The 20,365-nt window shown below is 40.5% G+C and overlaps 1 protein-coding gene across 1 annotated transcript in view; it reads right to left on the bottom strand.

The window, feature by feature from the left end:
- LOC124605550 (condensin-2 complex subunit D3-like) overlaps window positions 1-20,365 on the bottom strand; it is a 158,284-nt gene that overhangs the window by 99,115 nt on the left and 38,804 nt on the right. Inside the window, exons 2-4 of the mRNA XM_047137307.1 lie at window positions 10,364-10,540; window positions 10,114-10,274; window positions 9,869-10,019 (exon numbers count right to left, since the gene is read on the bottom strand). Coding sequence (XP_046993263.1) covers window positions 9,869-10,019; window positions 10,114-10,274; window positions 10,364-10,540 — 489 coding nt within the window. The remainder of the gene's footprint in view (window positions 1-9,868; window positions 10,020-10,113; window positions 10,275-10,363; window positions 10,541-20,365) is intronic.

The following is a 20,365-nucleotide window of genomic DNA, read 5'->3' as shown; positions in this document are numbered from 1 at the left end:
TACCATGTCTGGGCCTGCTTTAACCGTGACCTTCACCCAAATTATTTCACATTTCGAATCTTTATCAATTTACTTCGATACTATTGCACTTCTTATCGCTATAAACACGCCTCCCCCTTCACTGTCCAGCCTGTCTCTACGGTATACATTCCAATCTGAGTTTAGGATTTCATAACTGTTTACGTCTGGTTTCAGCCAACTTTCTGTCCCTAGTACTACATGGGCATTGTGACCGTTTATTAATGAGAGCAGTTCTGGGACCTTTCTATAGACACTCCTGCAGTTTACTATTAGCACATTAATATTGTTATTCCCTCTAGCATTTTGCCTGCTCCTACCTTGCTGCGTCTCAGGAGGCGTCTTGTCGGGCCTAGGGAGTGAATTTTCTAACCTAAAAAACCCACATGTGCACTCCACACGTACTCCGCTACCCTTGTAGCCGCTTCCTGCGTGTAGTGCACGCCTGACCTATTCAGTGGGAACCTACATTTCTCCACCCGATAGCGGAGGTCGAGAAATTTGCACCCCAGATCTCCGCAGAATCGTCTGAGCCTCTGGTTTAAGCCTTCTACTCGGCTCCAAACCAGAGGACCGCGATCGGTTCTGGGAACGATACTACAAATAGTTGGTTCAGATTCCACCCCGCGAGCGAGGCTTTCCACCTTCACCAATTCCGCCAACCGCCTGTACGAACTGAGAATGACCTCTGAACCCAGACGGCAGTAGTCATTGGTGCCGACACGAGCAACAATTTGCAGTCGGGTGCACCCAGTGCTCTCTATCGCCGCCGGCAGGGCCTCCTCCACATCTCGGATGAGACCCCCCGGCAAACAGACTGAGTGAACACTGGCCTTCTTCCCCGACCTTTCCGCTATTTCCCTAAGGGGCTCCATCACCCTCCTAATGTTGGAGCTCCCAATAACTAATAAACCTCTCCCCCCGTGTGCCTGCTCGGCCCTTGCTGAAGGAGCGGCCACATGTCCACTCACAGGCAGAGCGGGCGATGCCACACGGCCAGCCTCCACATTGACCCTCCACCTCATGCGCCACGAACACTGCTGAACCCGCCACTCCCCTTGGGGAGACGGTGGCCCAACCGCACCCGGTACCCGCGAAGATGTCTCGACAGCAGGGACAGTGGGTGAAGCATGTAACACTTGGGGTGTACCATGCGACGCAGCAGACTCCCCACTGCCGCTACACTCCAAGGCAGCAGCCTGAAGACAGCTGACCGCGGCCATCAACACGTTCAGCTGTTGGCGAACAGTGGCCAGCTCCTCCTGCATCCGCACACAGCACTCACACATCCTATCCATCCTAAGAAATCAATTTACTGTAGAGAGTTAATCAACTTTTAACTAGACTGCTAATTCACTAAAGGCGGCTGATTGTTGACTAAACTGTGGTTGCTAGACTCTTCTTGTAGGAAACAATGAAAATAGCACTACCTGTCTCTGGACTGTATTGAAAACAAACACTAGCACTACTGGCACTATGGCTGACTAAAGGGACTCTCTGACTGTATTCAAAACAAACATGAAATCTATGGAACACTATTACTAGCACTCGACAATTAAAGCTTCCTAAAAGCAAAAACACATGGAAGAAGAAGTGACAAGTAATAAAAATACAGTTAATACTTAAATTAATGTAGCTCGCTGCACAGCAGACATGAAGCAGACGGCAGTTACGACGACACATTTTGTACTATAATGATTTAGGGGAGGAGAGTTGGAGTGTCAATCACTAAAACAAATGCGTTTTTTTGTTGCGAAGAGAACTATTTACAAAATTTCAATCACCAACTTTCTCCTCTGAATGTGGAAATATTATGTCAACCTCCATCTACATAAGGAGAAAATATCATCATAATAAAATAAAACAGAGTGCAAAAAGAAAGATTTCCTGCATGCTATTCAAGGCAGAACAGTAAAGAAATTATCTAAAAATGGTACGATGAACCCTCTGACAAACACTTAAGTGTGAATTCCAGGCTAGTCATGTACATAAAAAATATAAAATGCAAACAACTGATCATTCATTGGCATAATAATGCACGGAAACTATTGCAATATTGCTCCAAGAAAACAGAATGAAATTGTTTGAGGTTGGCTGATTTCAAAAATGTTGAAATGATTGCACTGATTGCACCACTGTAATATATTATTGTTATTACTAAAAATTTAGGCACATTAATGTTTGTTGACTCATTAATTACAATGTTATACATGCTGTCACCAATATCTTGCCACAAATTTTCCACAAAATAGGGCCTTAGTACGTTTCATGTTTTATAGTGCCCGCCCGGCTAGCCATGCGGTCTAACGTGCTGCTTCCCGAGTGGGAAGGCGTGTCGGTTCCCGGCACAAATCCACCTGGCAGATTGCTGTCGAGGTCCAGTGTGCCGGCCAGCCTGTGGATGGTTTTTTAAGGCAGTTTTCCATCTGCCTAAGCGAATGCAGGCTGGTTCCCCTTATTCCGCCTCAGTTACACTATGTGTTAGCGATTGTTGCGCAAACACTTTCACACTTTCTTCACGTACACATACACCATAATTACTCTTCCACGCAAATATTTGAGATGTTCCCTGGGGGAAGGGGGGGGGGATGTCCACTGGGGGCCGAACTGCACATTAACCTGGGTTTGGTATGGGGTGGCGGCAGGGTAGGTGGCCTGCTGTGGCCTGTTGTGGACCACTGCAAGCTACAGCGGGGCGAAGTGTGTCCGTCATTTCTAGGTCCCAGTTCCATACACAATACACACACATTTTATTGCTGCACTATGTTTTGTTCTTTGTATCTGAAGTTTCCTGGCAACATCATTGTCCGAATTTACTCACATATGATTCACATACGTGACCACATGATATGACGCCACAGTGGCAAAAATACAAGGGAACTCTCTGCTAGAATTACTTCTAGCAATTCTTTCATGTTTTTGCAAGGTATTTTTGTTTAGGATGCCACAGCTGTCTTGTGTTTTTTTGTGCCACTACAGCTTCTATGTCGGCATAAGGTACTAACAAAGTACTATGACAAAATTTGCAAGATCCCTTGTGTCACTGCCAAAAATTCTTTCTAACAAGCTTGCAAATTTACTATTGTGTAGCCATGTAGCATATCTGTGTATACTGTGCCTTTACTTTACCCATGTTTAGCACTAAAACAATATCCAGTGATGTAAACAAAACCACATTAACACCAGCCCTACTGGTAGGCACAGCGCACGCAGTTGCACATTTATTAATACTACAACGCAAAACAATAAAGGAGCAAAGGCGGAATACCATGTATTATAAATGTTGAGTTGATATAAATTCGAGAGCTAGTAGACATTAATAAGTTAAATAGTGCTTTTTTCTGTATGTTGAATGGACCAAATTATTTTTAAAACTAATTTTACCCTAATATGTTCAAAATCTACCATAATTCCCACTAGCCACTAGACAGGTCTCAAATCCACCAGACTTGTTGGGAAAACACTATCTTGGCAACCCTGACACAGTGACAACACACAAACGCAAGTCCAAACAGAGTACAAAACTGCGCAATACAAGCATAAATTCTATGAAATGTGCAGGAAAGAGGAAAAAGTACAATCTATAGCATGGCGCTCGCGACTTCCTGATTTCTTCAAGCTCCGAGAAGTACACTGGTTAAAAAGACTAATAAACAAAGGACTTCCACAACTGACCAAAAACCGAAATGATGGGTGTTCAAAACTGTCTTAGGTTTGACGATCATTAGCTAAAAATCAGCAGAAATAATGGAATAATCAGGAGGCAGGAGAAAAAGCTGAAAATCTGGAGTCTTCCACATAAATCAGGAGAGTTGGCAGGCCTGTTCTGTCAGAGGAAGAACAGTGGTTGTCAACAGATGGGTATGTCTGGCTTCAGGATGCATGCGTGGTGAAGAAGGGATTAATGGAATCAACCCCTTTGTCTAAGAGGAAGCAAGAAGAACAGAAACATCGAGACAGCAGGACTGCGATGCATACCTTGCCGGTCCTCCCTCTTCACTGAGAAACCAGTGGCAAGTTTCCGTAATTAATGCCACAACTTGACATTAGAAAAGAATAGGTTACATCAAGTTGTGCAAGAGTATGCCGAAAATGCCAAAGTCTGACTGTCACTTTTTAGCAACACTCTGTAAGATTTCCCAGCTTGTCCGATATTCCTGTTCTCCTTGCTGACGTTTTAAAGCATTCATTAATTAAAACTTCCAGGCTGAATTGCCGTGGTCCATATATAAAACTACTTCTCCTTCCCGACATTTCGTAGTCTACTGCGGACAACATCTTCCGAGGTGAGTCGGCTACTGGCCGCTAGGCACTGGAGGTCCCACTAATATAGAGCGCTTAGATGGCACCACAACTCATCACATGCTTTCAACTTTAAAACTATCTCTGGCTAGTGCCATCTCTCTCGATTACAGAATAATGCCAAACGAGGGAATATCAAAAAAACACCTTCCAAGCAGACAAGTTTCCTGATGTCAGCAAAACTCTTAAGTATTAACATCAACGTCTTTTGTAACTGTTTTCAGATGGAGAAAGTAAGCCAAATGGTATATGTGTTTCATTAAGACCACTATTGTTATTTTATTTCAATAAAATGAAACACATTTGGTGACAAAAATACACATTTCCTTGGAGATGCAAGACATTTAAAATACCTTCACTGATTTTAGAAACATACTCAGAAAAAAGCAGGTCTCTTGAAAGAAGTGTACAAATCAGGGAGTACACAGTGTGCAAACAGCCAGCATCTGCCACAATTTTCTTCTTCTTATCATCCTTACTTTCTAATATATAAACTGCTATGAAAGTGCCAAAATGTAATAGAATATATAAAATATCTTTAAAATGTTGCACTGCCAAGGAGCACCATAGCCCTGGGTCCATGGATAAGCCACAAAAATCCACTGCATTATGCCACACACAAACAGGCTCAGCCTGTAGGCAGGTCAGTGAGACTAGATCTGACGGGCAGGACCTGCACATTAGCCAGAGATAGTTTTAAAGTCGAAAGCACATGATGAGTGGTAGCGCTATATAAGCAGGACCTCCAGCGCCTAGCATCCAGTCCCCGGCTCACCTCAGAAGATGTTGCCCGCAGTAGGTAACAAAACGTCAGGAAGGAGAAGAAGTTTTATATATGGACCATGGCAATTCAGCACGGAAATTTTAATTACTGAAGATGCCGGCTGTGAAAGCTTACATGTTATGGTTTTAAAGCATTATTGGAATCCCTTTTAATGGCCTACCGCTCCACCAAAACAGCTGGGTAAAAAACAATGTAGTCATTGAAAATAAAATCGCATTAAAGGTCAGTGAGATGGTGAGCAGCTGTCACAACTACAGGTGCATTACGATGTTAGTAAGATGACATTGTGCAAACTTTCCATTGTTTTGCCAAAGGTAGTAAATTTTAATAAGGAAACAAAAGAAATGTAGCTTCTTCTTGAAATTCACCACTTTTGAGTGAGTGGTTTTCAAGAGACAGCAAGTTTAAGTTGCTAAAGATATAATAAAGGGGCTGGACCAATGAGCATACTGAAAAATGGATGGTTGTACCAAAACCACAGTGCTGTTATAGAAACTAAATTGCAAAATTTGAAATGAAGTTTCAGAAAAAATTCTTCATTTGTGTAACTATGTTGTCTGTTGCTGCGTTATAATAACTGAATTGGATAGATAAAAAATCTATTCACCAAGAGCCGGCAGAACACACACATTAAAGACTATTGTGATTGGCAAGCTTTCAGAGCCTGTGGCTCCTTCTTCAGGCAGAAAGGTTGAAGGGGGAGGAAGAAGGGTGAAGGGAAAGGACTGGAGAAGTCTAGGAAAAGGGGTAGATTTTGGGAAAGTCACCCAGAACCACGGATCAGTGGAGACTTACCATACCAGATGAGAAGGAAAGTCTTATGGTTGAGGATTGCATTGAATGAGATTTGAAGTCCCCCAACAATCAGTCTTCCCTTCTCATCTCGTATGATAAGTCTCCACTGACCTGCAGTTCTGGGTGACTTTCATAAAATATGCCAGCACTTGGTCAGTAGATTTTTTTATCTATCCAATTACATGATTTTACCAATAATTAATTGTTTTGTTGTTATAATAACTGAAGGTATTTTAAATCCATCTTTGCAACTATGGTAGAAGAAACAATAGTGCCAAACGAGGGAATATCAAAAAATACCTTGCAAGCAGACAAGTTTCCTGATGTGAGAAAAAAATCTTAAGTATTAACATCAACATCTTTTGTAACTGTTTTCAGATGGAGAAAGTAAGCCAAATGGTATACGTGTTTCATTAAGACCACTATCGTTATTTTATTTCGATAAAATGAAACATTTGGTGACAAAAATATGCATTTCCTTGGAGACGCAAGGCATTTAAAATACCTTCACTGATTTTAGAAATATCCTCAGAAAAAAAGCAGGTCACTTGAAAGAAGTGTGTAAAGTGGGGAGTACACAGTGTACAAACCGCAAGCATCTGCCACAATTTTCTTCTTCTTATCATCCTTACTTTCTAATATATAAACTGCTTTGAAAGTGCCGAAATGTAATAGAATATACAAAATATCTTTAAAATATTGCACTGCCAAGGAGCACCACAGTCCTGGCTCCAAGGATAAGCCACAAAAATCCACCGCATTACGCCACATACAAACAGGCCCAACCTGTAGGGAGGTCGTTGAGACTAGTTCCGATGGGCAGTTCCTGCACATTAGTGAGAAATGACGGACTTCAGATCAGCAGGCCTGATCTGTTAGAGGTACCCGAAGAAATGGTCTGCGGTTTTTGCTCGGCATGGAAATCCACTTGTGTGGCCAGCTATCCATGAGTCACAGCAGCATGTTGATGAAATGAGACCACGATAATCAGTCCATGCAACATATAACTTGTGCGAATACTCTGAGGACCTAATGAGGATAGGTAGCAACTCATCATAAAGATGATCACTAAGACACAGACATGTACATAGTAAAGATAACCACATTCTCCCAACTACATTTTTGGCTCTAGCCTTTGTCAGAAAATGAGAGGACACACTCATTCACACAATCACTCAGACACAACTCATGCACATACTGTCTGTTGCATCTACAGTCTCTGAGAATCAGATCCAAACAAACCACTCCTCATGTCTGCCTACCTCTCGTTGGCAGCTGCTAGCCTAGCGGAAAGAAGTGGTGGCAGCATTGATTGCAAGCTGAGGGGAGTGGTAGGAATGGGAGAAGGAATACGAGTGAGGGAGTTAGGAAATGGCACACATACTCACCCGCACCCAGCCAGCGACAATGCATGACATCTCAGTAAACAAACCATTACACCTACTGAGACAAAAATGAGATCTCTTCCAGTGTTCATTTCCCTGATATTCCCTGATTTCCAGAACTTGTGGCAACCCTGGATATACACTTGAAAAATCCCCAAAAGTCTCCTGCTATCTATTTCCAGTTTCAACCATCTTTCTTACCCAGTATTATGCGAGCGTCACTGCTTTTCGTGAGCACTTCAAACTCTGGTGCTTTGTTGTGAATGTTTTGACAGTTTGCAATTAGTATTTTAATACTCTCACCTGCAGGAGGCATTTCTTTCAATCGCACTGATACTTTGGGGTTTCCTACAGCTATCATTATATGGATTGGATGGAGAGTTGCCTAATCTAAAAAACCCTTGTGTGCACCCCACACACAGTCAGCTACCTGAGTAGCAGTCTATGATATGTAGTGCACACCTGACCTATTTAGGGAAGTCCTGCAGTTCCCAACTCTATGGTGCAAGTCCCGGAAGTCACACCCTAACTTGTCACAGAACATTCGAAGTCTCTGGTTCAGTCCTTCCACTTGACTCGGAACCTAACGGCCACGATCGGTTCTGGGGACAATGCTGCAAGGTGTGAACTTCATTGAAACTCCACTCTTCTCAACCTCCTCTGCCAATCACTGGAATGACCCAAAAATGACCTCAGAGTCCAGACAACAGGCATCATTTGTTCCAACATGCGCCACAATCTGCAGGGTGCACTTCTTCCCACAATGGATGCCATAATAGTCTATTCAACATGTTGAATGAGGCCTCCAGACCTGCACACTGAGTGCATCTTGTGTCCTTTGCTGCCATTTCTCTAAGCGGTAATGGAACACAACATTAGCAGTGTGGTGCTTGACACAGTGACGTCGATTAAATAGGTTACAAAATAGGATACAAAATGGGATGAGCATGTAAGGACAGAAGCAGGGAAGACAAATGGTCGATTTTAATTTGTTGGGAGAAGTTTAGGAAAGTGCAGCTCACTTATAAGGGAGAACAGAATAAGTATCAAAATTTGTTTCAGGGTTTTCTGTTGCTTCCACATGTAATAAAACTAGTTATCTCTCAGTAGTTACAACAAAATGAAAATGTGGCAAGTCATCTAAGTCGATTGAATAATTAAATAAAGCTATATATGTGCATTAATGAACATAGGCGAACTGTAAGCCTTGGGGACATTCAGTTCTTAGTTGCTGAGCATGAGTCAAGGAATCTGAGTGCTTGATTCACCACACAAGCTATCCAGACTATTCCACCTGATAATAAATTCCCTGAACTCTAGAGATGTAGACCTGCCCAACAACACATTGCTGCATTCTAAAACCCTCCTGAACCTAACACCCTTGAATGTATCCAACTGTATTTTTTCATTATATAATTTTCTTTATTATCATTCTTTGCTACATCCTAATTCTTAATCACATTGTTCATCTCTCTTCCCCTTAATCTATCTTTACTTCTCACTCAGTCCTTACCTCTGGGATGGAGCTACCACAGTGCTTACCAATGTACCATATCTGACCACCTCTTTTGATGCTTTGTCTACCATCGACCTCATAGGAGTATCTTTCTCATCCTAGGGACCAAGTGACATGCCTTTCCTTTATAACCTTCCGCAACCTGCCTGATCTCCTCCCTAACTATTAGTCTCGAAACCTAGGTGGTATGCCCCTTTTATTTTTCTATATGTCTATCGGCATTTCAACTCCACAAGGTATGTACTGGTCAGAAATTCTGTATCATAATTTATCAGTTAAATAAAAAACTTTTACAACTGAGATATGAGATTAAATAAATAAACAAACATTAAGTTGAAATGTCGGTTCCTTTATCGTAAAATACCTTGTCCATTTAAAACACACACACATACACACACACACACACACACACACACACACACAGGTGAAAGTCAAACGGGACTTAGGGATATAAGATTTTAAAAATTGAAGCATATTTAATATGCTGACAAATAAAACACCCTCAAGTCTTATTTCTGCAAGATACTTTATTATCTTCCTGATCCCCATCCAGTGCAGCCTTTACATTTAATTATTTCTCACCTCAAGGTTTTCCGCGGCTGGTGACTTCTTTTTGACACTATTTCTTTACAGACAGAAAGAGGTTTAGAATTTGGCATCCTGTTGTAGTCAAGCTCCCTAAAAACTGTGAACATCTTGATTTGGCAGACAAAGCCTACTCCTGAATGAACACTTGTTATCTTAACCATTGCACCACATCAGTCAGGCCCAGCCACTAAAAGCCATTTACATGCCTACTGATTTCATTCAGCTGTTTACATATGGACTAGTTTCCCCAAAACCTCTTCATAGCGAAAATTTCACTGTAGAGAACAGGAGAACTTATTCATTAGATGTCCCATGTCTACAGGAATGACAGCGAACAAAGTGAACATTTTCATTTGGTAATAAATAAATGGACCACAGAGCTACCTTAGAATTTAGGGCCACTGGCCCTCTAGATTACCTATGACATTAAGGCAAATAAGCTGCAAAGGGCAATACAAGAAGTACCAATTAATTACCTACCTTGTAATCACGAAAATTCTCTAGGAAGTAATCCAAAACAAACTGTACTTTAGGTATCCGCATGTTCTCTGCAATACAACTGAGAAGCAGCCACACAGGACATTCATTGGGGGTCCCAATGTGTGTATGCATTGCGTTCACAACTCCAGTACTGAAAACAATTGCAATTACAAGTGTGATTATTATGTTACTTTAGAGCACTGTTACACTGTACGTTAACCACTGTGTGGAATTGAAATACTTACCTGATCATATTGTTTTTGCACCAGAACGAACATGTCTTAGACAAAAGTCTTTTCATGCTTTTATCAAGAACACGTTTAATAATCTGCCAGGGAAGCTTGTGTGAATCTGTATATTCTTTTTCGAATGGTACAATATTACAAACTATTATTCTGTGGAATGCCTGCAAAACATGTGCCCAAAAGTTCAAAGAATGTAACTGCAACTCAATATAAACAACAAAATGTTGTATGTTAGATAATATAACTATACCTCAAAAACCTTTTCCTGAACCTTGGTTTCTGGGTCAGAGATTCTTGGCAATACAGATTCCACAACAACAGCCTGAAGACCTTCATGGTCAGGATAGTAGCACAATAACTCTGAAAGACTCTGAACCATGTGTTTTCTAATGAGAACAGCTGGATCTAAACAATGTCCACCCATCAGCTGCAACAAAATCACATAATTAGTTGCACTGAAATTATCAGTCTTTATTACTTAATAGTAAGCTTTTGTCTGTTTCCCAAAGTTAAAATCAGAAAGCACTTCAGTACTGGTTATAAAATGTGAAGGAAATGCACACATGTGATCAGCCTGTGAACATAAATTTTCAGAACACGGCACACTCCACCGCAAAGTGAACGATTAAGGCTGGAAAATGCAAATGCAAAATGGGGAATGATGAAATATATCTTACATACAACACCATTCTGCAAATATGTTCCAAATTGATACTGACAGCATCAGTGAATCAGAGGAATATCTACATTCCGACTGTTGAAACACAAATAACTGTCATCACACTGACTTCTTCAATGTAAAGACTGAAAGAGATAAAAAAAAAAAAATAACTCCACACACTGTATGTGGTGGGACATGAGGTACACTAAATGATTATGAAGTAACAGCTTCACAAATGTCTGTATCATGTCACATTTCCCAGATTTAAGAGCATTTAGCATTTGTACATTTACCCTTTCCTGTTCCCCATCTCCATCCTGTAAAGAAATTTTACACTTGTTTCAGGAATTGGTAAACAGGTAAATCTCCCTGGTCAAAAATATAACTGCATCATTCTATAACAAGGTCATAAAATTAATGTGTCCTCCAATACAGTCCCATGTATATGATTCTAAAATTTTACTCTGGCATGTTGATTTGTTTTTCTCAAACTTGTGACTATGCTAGTCAAATAACACTGAGAAATGTGTTCAAGAACGAAAGTACTAAATAATACACATCTGCATGACAGATTCTTTTACTCCACACATGACTGTTATCCGCTGGGCTATATAGTGTGTAAACCAATATATCAAGCTTTTACATAAGAACATCTGCACAAGAGATATTTGCCACTATTTATTGGTGTTTATCATATTGCCTGAGTCTCTGGGTGCAACATTTATGTATTAATACACAAACAAAGCTGTTTATATGGCCTTTCTAAATATATTTTAATGTTATTCTCAACAGCTGGACAATGCAAGAACGAATGTCTTTTATGGCACTTTCGTTTGTAGTACTACTTGTTATGCATCCTCCATATCCCTTTCTGCCACATCTATTAAATATGCACTCATAACTCTGTTATTTGTATATCATTGTTCATCATCTTATGAGTCTAAAGTCTCCCCAACCCCCTCAACATCTGTCTTGGTGCTTTGTCCTTCATGCATACTGAATAATGCAGCAGGAGGTCTCCTGTGCTTTGTCTCTCCAGTCACCTAACACCTCTCGCATACCCACCATCCAGCCACAATGGAGAACTCCTCTTTTGACACAGTACCACCCAGCACTTGAGCAACTGAATCACATTCTCCACCAGGATTTCAACAACCTCTCGTTGTGCCCTGAAGTTCAGAATATCCTACCCACTATCCTACCTACCCATCCCATAGTGGTATTATACTACCCAACAAACCAACGCAATATCTTTGTCCATCCTAATCCACCACAGCTCCCAACCCTTTACCCCATGTCTCATATCCTTCCATAGACCTAGATGCAAGACATTTTCCATACATCCTCACACCACCACTTACTCCACTCCTGTCACAGTGTCCTCCTACCCATCAAATGCATGGGTACCTGTGAAAGCACCCATGTGATATACAAACTATACCTAACAACTGTGCTGTTTTCTACATGAGTATGACAACTAACAAGCTGTCTGTCCACATGAAAGCCCACTGCCAAACTGTGGCCAAAGAGAGAGTTGGACCACCCAGTTACTGAACATGCTATCCTACATGCTGTGCTTCACTTGAATGAATGCTTCACAGCATCCACTGTGTCATGTGGATTCTTCCAATAAACACCAGCTTTTCTGAACTGTGCAGGGCATTCTTGTAAACCTTCTGGCCTCAATCTTCACTAGCTCCTGAGATCCACCTTCTTTCCTGCTCCCCCTCCAGCACTATCCAAGCCCTCTATTCCACAATATACTTACTAGTCTTTTCCTCTCCTCTAGATCTCTCCGCTCCCCTTCTTCCTCCCCCAGCACAGCCTCCCAACTCTGCACCTATCAGCCCTATGCTGTCCTCACCATGTCTCTGCTTATTCCCACAGTGGCACATCATCTTCCCCCACTCCTACAGTGCTGCCCCTCCCCTCCCCTCCTCCTTATCTCCATCAGCCACCTCAGATTGCTGCTCACATCAGACAAAGGCATGTCCCGAGTCAGGACTGAATGGCCGCAGACAGGAGCCACGTGTGTGAGTTGTGCTTGAGTAAGTGTACGGATGCTTTCTGCTTCTGAAGAAGAACCTCTTTGTCCAGAAGATAAAAGTTTAGCAGTCTTTCCATTGTGTCTCTCTGTGACTCAGTGCCTCCTCTATGCAGTGAGCAAAGAATTTAGGATGTATATTCCATTCCTATACATATTTAGTAATTACGAAGCATTTCCTGCACAGAGGGTTTGGGGGAGGAGGATATGTACGGAGCTATTGAACATTCAGACACAAATGGACATTGGGGAGGTGGGGGGGGGGGGGGGCGAGGAGGAAATAGAAAGAGAGAGAGGAGAGGGGGAGAAGATTATTCACAGAGAGTTAGGGGGAGGAGGAGATGTATGGAGAGAAAAAGGAGGATGAGAATATGGGCAGAGAGAGGGGGTTTGGGAAGATGGGCAGAGAGAGAGAGAGGGGGGGGGGGGGGGAGGAATTTAGGATGTATTTTCAATTCCTATACATATTTATCACTTGTGAAGCATTGTCCAGTACTCTAGTTGTCTCAACAATACAGGGCGTTCCAAATTATCTATACAATTTGGTCAGAAATTGGGTGAGGCAGAAAGTGTGGTTTTTGGCATAATTTTCATACACAACCAAGAATCCAGTAGCTGCTTGACAGAGTTCACTGTGTTAAGGTGACAAAATTTTCTAGACCTAAATTCAGAATACATTAAAAAATTTTGATATTGCAAAAAAAGTCTTAATTAAATATAATAATTCCAAACGATTAGTTTAACTTGTTACAAAAAAAGTACTTTAATTTATATATTACTAGAACCTTCTAAGGTGAAGGAGTGCAAGCAGACAGTATTTATTAGTGCTGTAAATTTTCTTCTGCGTGTCTGTTCTCTTCAACAGCATTTGAAAACATTCAACTCAAGTTTCATCATAATTTGCTCTAGTCACTAACATTGCTTTTGTAGTTTCTTCAAGCACTGTCTTGTCACTGCACCATGTATTATTCATTTGGAAAAATGACCTTTCAGTAGCATAATACTGATACTGGTGAAATGAAAATCTAATTCATGATAAATCATTTCATAATTGTTAAATCCAGGACAAATAGGTGTCCCAAATTACTTTTGAAAAAATTTCAGACAGAGCTAGAAAAATTGTAACTGTCACTAATAAAAGGGGAGGACAGATGTCAACATAAACATGTGCAGAACAGGATATTCCAGTCCCATGTCCGACCTAGCATGTCCTCATCAACACATGCTATTGCTGCTATGGATGTGAGCTCACAGTTCCTGCAGATCCCACCCAAAGAAAAGAAATCATCTATGGTTTGCAGGACCTGAGTGTCAGATCTGGTCAGTACCACACACAGTGCCAATTGCTGGCATGGGGAGGGGTCAATAACTAACACGGGAAAATAAGTAAATAAAAATAGCGTCGGTGTGTGTGTGTTTTTGAACATTATGCCACAAACCACACCGTTCCACCTATTCCCATTTCTGAAACATACGTGGTCAAAGCTGTACTTGTCGCTGAGTTTTTAACACACTAAAACACAAAAAATATCTATGGACCAGTCCTTATTTGACAAAATTTAACAAAGGTTTATTACAATCTAATTATTTCCAATCAATTTAATTTCTCTAGACATGAAAAAAGGTCTGGTTTTACCCCGGACAACTGAATAAAAATCCCTCCAGTATGCATCTCGACACCCTCAAAACTAGGACCACCCTGAAGAAACCTGAATGTACTGCAGTCCTAGTTGGGGGCGCAAAGATGAGCATAATTATTTCCTTAATGATCTATGAAGAAGAAAGGAACCTTGCCTTGTTTTAGCAACAGTTTGCATTCCATTTTATAAAAAATGTGTGACGATGTCCACAATTTGTGTGGAAGGTAAATATTTTTTTCACTAAATTACTCCACTGGCTACATACATATATGCACACAATGTTGTTTACATTCCACAGCCTGTGAAAAGAAGCAACTATAGCGTTACTTGGATATGATGAAGTGCTACTCACATTCAAACATTGGTACTTCAGTTTCACAGTAAGCCTATCTCAAAGTAGCATTGTAAACAATCTGTAGCAGTATAACAAAGTGCGCATCCCTCTAGCACCCTGGGAGCAACGGACTCACCAGACCACCAGGGTACTCAATTCTTAGCCAAAACAATAGATCATTTTGGTGCTATTAAATCGTTACTGTTGACTGGGCTCTGTTACCATCTGTGATCAGTAATACTGTTGTTCATAGTTGCCAAATGTAGGGACATGTCCCAATGCATGGGGGCTTTTGGCTCTTTTTTCCAAAATGCAATGCCAGAATTCCAATACCTCCATAAAACGTAGGGATTTTTTGTCCAAAAAAGAAAAATTAAAAAAAAAGAAATTAAAAAAGAAAAAGTTGCCAAACGGTACAAATTTTAAACATTGTATATGTCTCTCTCCATTGTGTACAGAAAGTTGGCCTGAAGGGTCTAACTTACTCAGGGACAAAACGAGGTGGAGAAGGGAAATATTTTAGTCACTGTCTGGAGAGGTTAAGTGACAGGGGAAATACTGATATTTTTGTTACTTAGTGCTTCTCGTGCCTATGAACTGCTGCCTCCTAAGGTAATGCAACACAAATTGCCAAGCAAAGTAATAGATGCATAGCAGACAACATATACAATGGGCTGTCGATAAAATACCGATATGTCGATATTTTTTCCAAAAAATATCAATACATATAGGCGATATTTTTTCCCCTGATATATTGATATCTAAATGGCAATATCGAGTGCTGATACTTTCATTTTATATTACATTTCTTTCACAACTTTCAGAAAATTTTTTGAAGTTGTTCTTTTGAAATTGTAGTAGGACATAATTTTACTTTCACTATGTGAAGGAGTCTTAGTACTTTTTGAGCTTTCATTACATCCAATCTTTCTCTTTGGCTGTGCAAAGAAATTACCTGTGGCACAAAAGAAGAACTCCGTTTGCGTTGGGGTGGGCAGTGTGAATGGAATAACAAGATTTCCGATGTGCAGAAACAGCGCATGAGTTGCATTAAAGAACAATTTTTAACACAACTACTGTGCTATTTCCACACATTGTCATTCTCCAAAGACAGCTGTTGTAAATGATGAACAAAAAAAACAGGGAAGTCAACATGAAGTGTTCCGGACAAATCCAATATGTGACAAAACCGAACAATGGACCCATCAGACTCCTTTTATTGTGCCACTTATATGCAGTTACCATTTTTAGCAATGTGGTTATCATCAAGAAAGAACACACATTGTTTTCCTTTCAAGTCTTGCTCTAAGGGGGATATGCAGGCTGCTAGTTTGTTGATTTAAAGAATATCTAATAATTAATACGTACTTAGAATTTACAGCGCTTAAATCCGCACATATAAAGCTTTTTTTAAAAGCAAATTTATTAAAACATAATACAGATTAAAATGAAAATCCTTTTAATAGAAGTAGTAGTATCTTTCAAGAGTAACATTACTCGATGTAACCCCCTTCAGTCGTAATGGCCACCTCCAGTCTTGTCCTGAAGCGATCACACGCACTCTTTGAAACAGCGCTGTCCATATTCGCAAATGCTGCTTCGATAGTGGTGTGTAGAGGTGCGACATTAGGGTGTCTCGTCTTATCGGTAACTCTTTTGATTGTGCACCAATCATAGTGTCCGAGGGGATTCATATCCAGGCTATTCAGGAGCCAAAACTTCTTTGACCAGAGCATGTCAATATTATCGGAGAGCCAATTTTGGACTAAATGACTCATATGAGGTCCTCCTCTGCCATCTGACACATTCACTCTCTGACATTCAATACCGATGGCAATTTCCTCAGCAATTGACCCGGGTCCTCCAAAATCAGCACCAGAGCCTTTTCGATGACCGCCGCAGTTCGTGACACACTTTTCCTCGATAGAGGTTTCAGGTTCATGGAAACTTCCCCATACTTCTCAGAAGCATTATACTTGGCCACAATATCATAAACAGTTGATCTCAGCTACATGAGGAGTCAAACAATTTCAATGTGTGGATGCCCAGTGTGAAGCCTTTCGATAATCGCGGCTCTTTGGTTGTACGCTGCACTGGTCCGTAACATCTCTGCCATTTCTGACCGTTTAGTAGATGCCCATGGCTTTCAAAGAACATCAGCCTGCAACAGAACTACAATATGGTGGGAAATTCAAATTAAAATTTGTTTGCATCTAAGCACTGCACCCTGCGTTTACAATGTGCTGCCAATATTTTTATAGCCAGGTATGTCATTATTTTGTCTGCTGATAAATTGATACTCTTTTTTAAATATCAATATAACAGATTCCCTATATTTTTAAAAATATTAACAGTCGTAGTCTGCACATGACAATGCGCACGCCTATGTGTGTTATTTCTGCTAATTTTTATGCATGCCCTTTTATTCCAGTGCATCAATGATTGTGCATGAGGAAAGACGCATCCTGTGGACATACCTTTTACTTTTTCAAGTGATTACTGTTTCACCACGATCTTTACGTTTGCAGAGTGCATAAGACACAATGGGACTCAAGACCGTGGTGTGAAAAAATAAAATAGTCTACAAAAAGCAGCTGTTGGATTCTTATTTACCTCACTTAATGACACTAATACGCTATCACAGATGTGCATGAACTTCAGTGTAAGGGGCTTTTGTGAAACATTGATACGTCTTTGCATCATTTCAATCACAGCAATTGTTCAGTACGAATCACGAGATGAGTAAGTACTTGACCAGCAGAACATCTTAAGAATCTTGATAGTGGCACTGGTTTCAGCGCTTATCCCGCAACACATTTCAGTGTTCCACAATGTAATAATCTAGAGACTGAGACTTTGTGAAACCCCGAAGCTAGTCATTTGAAGAAATAAAAATTTGGATCTGAAAGCTAACTTACTTACTTTCTTTGTATAATGCATAATATCTATTCCTCACCGTACCCCAACCCTCATCCCTGCGCTTCCCACGTACCAAAATAAAACATTAAAAATATAAACTAACAATGAGTCATTTCTTTTCAGACTCCTCCAATGGAGAACAACTGAAAATAGTGCATCATTTCCAAAAGAAATACTCTATTTTGTTACAACTGTCAGTGCCTTTAGCAGGAGGCACAAAACAATGAACTGCCACACATGACGTAGGGAATAGCAGCAACAAGCTTCTCAAATAGCAATGAGAATATTTTGTTGTTTGAACACTATGACCGTTAAGTGTACTAAGTTGTTAGCATAGGGGAAATGTTACTACCCAATACGTGATTTTTTTTTTTTTTTTCTTTGGTCATCAGCGTAGAATTTTTTGTGTCCGTAGGGGCTTTCATGGTGAAGGTAGGGACTTTTCACATGTCGTGTACGAACATGGTCGCAAATGAGTTGGCGACATTGCTGTCATTCCAATCAGTGTCGCCGACCTTAACGGTATTCCGCTAAACATGGCACAGTTTTTTTATCTTCGGTGCGTAATTCTAAAAGTGTTAAAACGTAATGCAATTTTAACTTCCTTTGCCTGAAAATAAAACGAATCTCCATTCCAAAGTACAAAAAATATCTGATTCACCATTACAGTAATTTTAAAATGTTAGTACATTAAAGATTAATACAAATTTAATATGAACTGTGCATGTTACATACTGTTTAATCTGCACACTTTCATATTCATTATGATCAACAGTGTGTGTTCTCGAATGCTGCCAAACTAGTAAAAATGATACCAATCTTGCTGCATGGGAATCCAAGTGTTGAACGGGCCTTCTCCAAGACAGACATTAAAACTAAAAAACATATAGGCAAAACCCTGAAATACTCGTTAAGAGTGCGTCTTGACATGCGAAATAAGCACAATTGTTGCATTTCATACCCAGTTCAGGAGGAATGTTGCCTTCATTTGTAAAATGTATGTACCACCTCCCTAACAAAAATGAACAACTGTCATGAGGTGAGCAAAGTATTGCTATATTTACATTGTGTATTTCACTGCCAGTTTAAAACACACTTCATACACAAAGCTAACAAAAACACTTGCAAATTAATATGTTATACATTCACAAGCTTAAATTCCGCATAAACATGAGAGTACCAGTTGCATCAAACTACAATTATTATACTTATGAACAGCGACCTTGTGAATGATCCATGATCTTCCCCAAGTTCATCACAGTCGTCCTTGGTATCACTGATCATCAAAAATGGCTAGATGGAAAAGTATGGAATAAACCTGATTATAGTTTGTTATTTTTTAGTCTGTATCACTGGTAATTTGTGTAAGCTATACAATAAATTATGTATAGAGGAATTCGAGTATGCTCATAGCGAAAATAACTATTTTTGCCTCGCAGCACTGGATCTGATACTTGCAGTAGCTTTCTGTTAAGTTTTTAGTTCATGTTTATTACTAGTGTGTTCGTGTTATAGTAAGTGAACTTTGTGTTTGCCATCTGGATCAAAATGCCGAAACGCTCAGTTGCATTGGAATTTTACAGAAAAACTGAAAGAAACATTTGCCATCTCTATGACCTGTAAAAAGGAAATCTGTTTTCACCCTTCATCTAGTAACTTAATGGACCACTTGAAAAGGAAGCACCAACAGTTCTTATACATTGCATCTCTTGATAATGGTCAGAAGATACAACAAGCAGTAAACTCGCCTGATCTGATGCTGGCACCACGTCTACCTAACTCTCCCATCTCTAGCTGCACAATGTCTCCTCCTCTTCCTGTTAGCATTACTGCATTCGTGGATGTGGCAAGTATGTCAAGTAGCTACCTGATTTCACAACCAGCATTATCACATAAACAACAATAGTAAATCAACCCTCTAATCATCCAAGTACTGCAGCCCCACAAGCATCGAGAAAAATACCAATGCAGACATCAATATTTGGTACCCTGAAAATAAAAGAATTATATATAAGGTTCATTCAAATGAAACCTGGTCAGTGCATCTACCTTTGCCTTACACATAAGGTGGCACCACGTAACTGCGGGTATGGCGGTGCCACCTATTGTTACAGAGACTGAGACATGCACACAGTTTGATGTTGCATAGTGCCCATGTGGTTTCACACCAGAGAGAAGTTTGTCACACAAGTTATCGTCCACCACCGATCATGCAGGCAAGTAAGCAGGAACAACGAGGAGTGATTCAATTTTTGATGGAGGAGGGAGTTGGAGGCTGTGAAATGTATCGACAGATGAAGGCTGTGTACAGTGAGTACAGTCTGAGTCGCTCAAGTGTTGTGGAATGGCGCAAATGATTCCTTGAGGGGCGCAAGTAACCGGAAGACGATGCTCGTCTTGGACAGGCTCATCCACCACACAGTCCCAACCTTCCACTGTGTGACTTTCATGTGTTTGGACCTCTAAAACAACCTATTTGCAGACATCGATTGGCAACGGACGATGAAGTGTGTGACTGGGTCCAGGCCTGGATCCGACAGCAGCCTACTAGCTTCTTCAAGGATGGAATCGACTGGCTAGTGTTGCAATGAGATAAATGTGCAAACAGTTTTTGTGACTATTTTTCAGTATTTGTACTGTGCATAACTACATTT

The sequence above is a fragment of the Schistocerca americana genome, chromosome 3 (genome assembly GCF_021461395.2).
Source record: "Schistocerca americana isolate TAMUIC-IGC-003095 chromosome 3, iqSchAmer2.1, whole genome shotgun sequence".
Classification (NCBI taxonomy): Eukaryota; Metazoa; Arthropoda; class Insecta; order Orthoptera; family Acrididae; genus Schistocerca; species Schistocerca americana.
The sequence above is the reverse complement of the archived record's forward strand: the minus strand, read 5'-3'. Positions and strand labels throughout refer to the sequence as shown.